This window comes from Morus notabilis, unplaced genomic scaffold, assembly GCF_000414095.1.
Source record: "Morus notabilis unplaced genomic scaffold, ASM41409v2 Scaffold388, whole genome shotgun sequence".
NCBI lineage: Eukaryota > Viridiplantae > Streptophyta > Magnoliopsida > Rosales > Moraceae > Morus > Morus notabilis.
In genome coordinates, this window is record NW_010362833.1 from 542862 (window position 1) to 549187 (window position 6326).

The 6326-nt window shown below is 33.7% G+C and overlaps 1 protein-coding gene across 1 annotated transcript; it reads right to left on the reverse strand.

Annotated features, from left to right (window-relative positions):
- Positions 1-333: 333 nt before the first annotated feature.
- On the reverse strand, positions 334-4315 carry LOC21403293 (stearoyl-[acyl-carrier-protein] 9-desaturase, chloroplastic). Its single transcript, XM_010103075.2, has 3 exons — positions 3979-4315; positions 1484-1988; positions 334-1299 (listed from the first exon to the last, which is right to left on the reverse strand). Exons 1-3 carry the CDS (start codon positions 4119-4121, stop codon positions 739-741), a joined length of 1209 nt encoding a protein of 402 aa, XP_010101377.1. The 5' UTR covers positions 4122-4315; the 3' UTR covers positions 334-738.
- Positions 4316-6326: the final 2011 nt, after the last annotated feature.

Consider the following 6326-nt stretch of genomic DNA (forward strand, 5'->3'; position numbering starts at 1 on the left):
TCAAGTTTTTTAACTATTAAATTTATATAAAATCATGTAAAAATTAAAAAAATATGCAGATTTAACATTTAAAAAATACTTGACTTATCAGTATATCGTACCAAAAAATCTCTCTAACCAAAATTTATTCATTTATTTTAGTAATAAATTTTCTTTTCTAGGAGCCGAACTACTGCGGTAGCCAACTTGTTTGCTCAACAAAAACATGTTTGGAGTCGGTTTATGATTTCTATTGGCGCTCTAAAAGTGACCAACCAAATTTCAGCAATAATTAGTGTTGTTTTGATCAAAAAATTTCATAATGTATTACGATCTTATATCCTAACAAAGATGTATTAGGAACCGTTTGGTAAAAGATTCTACATTGGAAAAGGGGAACAGAAATGAGAGCTAACAAACGAGAGCTGCCGACTCATAATCACCGTCAGTCCCATAAAAAGACTAATCTCTTACATTACACAAACTAAGAATGAAAAAAGAAACGACTCTCGTCCAAGATACTATTAAAGGAGAAACAAAAACATTACGAAACTAACCCCACTACTGTTTTTTATTTTTTATTTTTGCTCATCATCTAATACGACACCACCACCAGAAAGAAACAACTGTATCTACAGAAATACGACGCTAAGGCATTCTCCCACAACCACAAAACTTTTAGCTCCTTGATTATGCACCTAAGAAATTTTGCTAGAGAATGCACATACGTATCCTTTTTCTCCTCTCTTGTTCCTTCTCTTACAGCTTAACTTCTCTGTCAAATATCCAAGTGAATGGTACGGTGGGAGCTTGTTTGGCCCTACCTTGAGCTCTTTCCTCCAGCCTTCTGATTCTTGGGGCTAACCCACAAACATAATCTTGCGCTTTACGCCCATCGCCCGAAAGTCCTGTTAGGTTCTCCACCTTCCACCTTCCCACCAAGAACTCCAATATGTCAGCATAGTCCTTGGCCGTGTAGACCCCAAGTCGTTGTGCAACAGCTGAAAAGTGATCGAAAAGGTTATCGTCGCGGCCATCATACATCAAGTGAGCTGGCATAGAGATTTTCTTCCTCATCATGTCAGCAAAAGCTATGACAGTGCCATCAGGATCGATCTCAAGGAGCTTTTCAACTATCTTGGTGTAGGCCGTCTCGTGCCGCTTCTCATCCGCAGCTATTGTACCGCAAATTTGCGCCAACTTCAAGTCCCCATACTCCTTTGCGTGCCTGGCAGTGTTCCCATGAGAGATAAAAGTAGCCCTCTCCTGAAATGAAGTGTAGATGAAACCAAGATAGGGATTGTTCTCTGTCCGGGGATCCTATGACAAATAATAATAAAACACAATGGTGAATGATTAGAGGACTAAAATTGTCATAAAAGTAAAATGGCAAAACTTTATTAAGATTTTTAGATGACCGTGTGTGTGCAAATATGTGAAAAAGAACAGATTGACTTAAAAAAAAAAAGAACCGAAATCATGCTAATTTCAGGAGTTATCTCACCATTCCAGAACCGATCAAATATTGAATGGTCTTCTCAATTTGCCTCATGTCTACGCGTCCCGTTAGGTAGAGATACTTGTTGAGAAGGTCACCATGCCTGTTCTCTTCAGCGGTCCATGCCCTAGTCCAAACTGCCCATGAAGTAGGGCTAGCGCCAGTTTCATCCCGAACACCATCTAAGGTGTTAAGCATTGTTTGGTAGGTTGGGAGAGCTTCTTCCGTGATCATATCTCCGACAAGAACAACAAAGTAATCATCTGGAATCTCCTTAGCCCTCTCTCTAAGTTCTTTGACCTGGTCATAAAAATCATCGGAGGCAGGATCTGGCAGGAAATCCTGAGGCTGCCAGCACTTCTCGACTGGCTTCAAATGAACGAGAATGTTCTCCTCAGCCCAATCGTCCATTGATTTGAAGATCTCAATCTTCTGTGGTGGCATGGAGTGGGTTACTTGAACATGAACCTCTCTAGGAGGTGTGAAAGGCTTCTTCAAATTCTCAACTTCCCTGCATTAAGTTAAGCAGCAAATCAACTTAATTAGAAAACACATTTGAATGAAATCAAAAAGTTCATTATCTTGTCAACTTGCAGCTTCTTTATCTCATGTCCAATAACACAAAAATCAAGTAACAAAACTGTCCACGTATATATGTGCACACCAATGGGCATTATTGTATAGTAACATCATGAAATCCTAATGGAACCCAAAAAGGCAAAAACTCCTGTTACAACATTGAAAATATTGGTTGAAAGAGCAAATATACATGCTTTGAACGTATAAACATGCTTCCCATCATAAATTATAAAGCGTGATAGCTTTTCACCATTCATAGTCGTTAAACTGGTGCATGGTGACTAGTGGAAGAACACTTATTGAAACAAAAGGAGATTGAGGAAATATAAATTCTGGGGACTCGCAATGTTATTTCAGCTAAAATGCTAAATGCTAACTAGAAATCAGAGGTAAATGTTGGGAATTAAATTTGCTAAACTAGAAAACAAAAACTCAAGCAGAATCAATTAGGAACAGCCAGAGAAATTCAAAACCCCAGTTTCAAAAAAGAAACATTTGCATAGAGATATGTGAGTGAGAGAGAGGGAGAGAGAGAATTCAAACCACTGATCAGTCAGGACTAGAAGGTGGATTTATAAATATTTTCCTACAGAAAACGTGTTCGTTGCTATACATAATATTATAACCAGAATTTTGAGATGAAAAGTTGCATAAATAAATAAAGGAACAAAGGAATAATGCATGCATTTATTGGTATCAAGTATTTAATAAATCAACATGCAGTCAAGTGCTATCCTGCAGAAAACAAACAATTCTGTGATGAAAAAATGCAAGCCAAAGTGATAAAAAATGCAAGCCAAACGCACCCATTATAACCAGAATTTTGAGATGAAAAGGTACATAAATAAATAAATAAAGGAACAAAGGAATAATGCATGCATTTATTGGTATCAAGTATTTAATAAATCAACATGCAGTCAAGTGCTATCCTGCAGAAAACAAACAATTCTGTGATAAAAAAAAAAAAAGGAATAACGCATTAATGAAAATATAAACACATTTCTCCAAATTATGTAATATCGACAAAACAGTCATAAATTTTCCAACTGCCTTCCTTCCGAAACAAGGCCAAAATAAGAAGCAATGCGTTCCATCAAATTCAGAGCAAAGCTCCAATAAACAGAAATAATTCAAGAATACAAGCAAACAGAGAAATTGGGGAGTTTCAGACTTCAGGTCACTGTTTGGTAAGAAAGTGAGCATGTCCTTTTCAGTCAAACAATTTTACTAACAAGAAATGAATGGAAATGAAAGTATGTAATTTCTAGTATCTCTAAGAAGCTTCCCAAAAATGATTTCTACAAAAAACTTTTTTTTTTTGGTTAAGAATCTTTTCTATTTTATTCACCTGATTAGGGTCTTCAAACCATTCCTTTACACACACTAAAAAAAGAAACCCCAATCTCCACAATTATAAGTGTACCTTAGATTGACCATTCCATCAATCCGAACCCACAAAAATAAACATATTATAATCAACTAATCGAGCATTTATACACAATTGAAAATGTCTTTTAAAGCAGAAGTGAATCCAATTAAACCCAGAACAAAATCCACGAAACAATCTTGGATATCCGCATTAATCAGAGAAATCAGCAACTTTAACACAAACAAACTAGTTTTGAAAAAAAAAACACAAAATCGTTTTAATTCAAATTGGGGACAAAACACCATGATAAATGTAGAATCTTTAAACATCTAAAACAACCATAAAAGATTAATTAAACGAAACGAAAAGTAAAAACAGCAAAAAACTTGCGAAAAAGAAAGTGCATTAGTGTAAGCCAAATTAAGAGGCGAAATAGCAAAATCCCAGATCCAATAAACAGCTCAAGAACGCCATCCAATGATTATAATTATTACAATTACGAAACAAATTTAAAAAAAAAAATAAGAAAAGAGAGAGAGAGGGGGGGACAAACTTGGAGCCAGAACGGAGAGTGGAGGCCATGAAGAACTTGGGAGAAGGAGATCTGAGAGTGGTGGCCATTGGAGGAAGAGCAAAAGCAGGAACAAGCTTCGGGGATTGAGCTGAGATAATGGTGGGATTCAATCTCAGAGCCATTTTGTTTCTTTGTTTCTTTCGTTCTTCTTCTTCTCTGTTTGTTTGTTGTTTTTTGCGTTCGTTTCTGTATTTGAAGTCTCGTCCACAGAAATCCAAAAGAAAGGAAAAAAGAAGGGAGAGTAATATTGAGGAGAAAAAATTGGGGTGGCATCAACTGTGTATGTACGTGTGTCACTTTGTAAAGACAACAGAGAGAGAGAGAAAGAGGGGCATGGGGACGGCAAGAAGCAAAACCACTCCTCTTATATTGTCAAACACTAACTATTAAGACATGTTTAGGCCCCGTTTATTTCGTTAATTCGAGTTTAGAATTTGAATTTTGCTACAGTAAAAAGTTCTCACAAACAATCACATCTAACTTTTTTGCTACAGTAAAAAGCTCTCACATAAAATCACATCTCAATTCGAATTAAAAACTCGAATCAGCGAACTAAACGGGCTTCGCTGATTCAAGTTTTTAATTTGAATTGAGATGTGATTTTATGTGAGAATTTTTTACTATAATAAAAAAGTTAGATATGATTATTTATGAGAGCTTTTTACTGTAATAAAACTCAAATTAACGAAATGAACGGGACTACGTGTCGGATTATAATTCCGTTCCAACTTGCCCTTTCCCCTTTCACTTTAATTACATTTTTACCCTTTTCTTTCTATTTATTAGATTTTATCACGAATTTTGTTAGAGACAAATACTGTTTAAAGGTTATGAGTCTGAATTTTTACTTTTTATTTTTAATTAATTAATTATATTAGTTAAAAAAATATTAATTAAAAAAGGATAAAAATTTATATTTGTGCACTTTAAAAGATTATTTTAACAATTTTTCTTTTTGGGGGTTTACACAATTTTGAATGTTAAAGTTTCTCTAATTTTATCTAGTTCTCAAGTGATTTTAAAAGGAAAAAATATGATAAAAAAAGTTGTGGCATATTATTATCTCTTTAATGAAGCAATTGTTTAATTAATTTCGTATCAATTTAGAATATCTTTTTTTTTTTTTTAATTTTCTTGGTCGAGAATGCACGAGCTGCCCAATTATCAACGTTTTGAAAGATGATCTAATCGGTTATTTGATGGCAAGCAAATATACGCCGGCAGGCTAATTAAATGAGCAGAACAAAGTGGTTCAATATACTTTTACCAAACGTAACATCATTTCTTTTCTTCTTTTAATTTAATTTTTTATTTATTTCTTCGATTTTGGGGTCTAATCTTGGGCAAACCCGTAAATGTGCATCAAGCATTTATGTTTCGGTAGGATATGTACACTGGTTTGTTGCGTTTTTGTTTTCTACACATCACTTGGAAATCAGAGAAACAAAGAAAAACGGAAAGTAAACAGGAAAGATATATATCCCACTTGGCATCCCTCTTCTTTTGCATGGCTTCCATCAGTAGTTTTTTCCGTCACAAATTCAAATTCAATTTTGTCTCTTTTCTCCTCCTTTTGAGTCATCTCTCACACTTGTGGGGGAAATGCTCGTTGCAACAGGTGGCAAAGTTGCAAAAAATTTTCTCCTCGGTTTAAGCAAAATTACAGTGTTGGATCTTTACATTCTTATCTTTTGTTTCCTAGATTTTTTTGGTTCAAATATTTTTTCTTTCATAAAAATTAAACAAATTTGAATTTTTATTTGAATTTTCTGTTCAATAGCATTTAATCGGTGTATTCGTATCATGATTTGAATTATAGTTCGTATTTTATTACAATATTTTTTCTTATAAAAAACACACAAAAATAAAAAATCATTCTAAATTATGATTATGAATCTATGAACCAAACGTAATTGAAAATTCAGTGAAAACTAGATATAAGGATTATTTACAAATAATATTATTTAAAATAGGTATGAAGAAATATCTATCAAGATAAACTTGATTTTAGTTATTTTTATGACATTTAGTCAATTCAAACGTGTTGTAATGGAGGGATTTTAAAACTATTTTTGGCAATCATAAAAAAAATATTTTTTATGTAATTCTTAAAAATATAAAAATAGTGAATATCAAATTTCACTTATTTTTATATTTACAATTTTGAGTGTAAATAACTTGGGGTAGGAAACTGAGGTACGCATTAGGTTGGGGATATTGATGATGGACAGATATAATGACGGAGAAATTTTTGTTGGTTCATCTTTTAAATATTTAATTAGGGATATGAGAGAATTGTTAAACTAATTTAGTATCTGACTACGAGG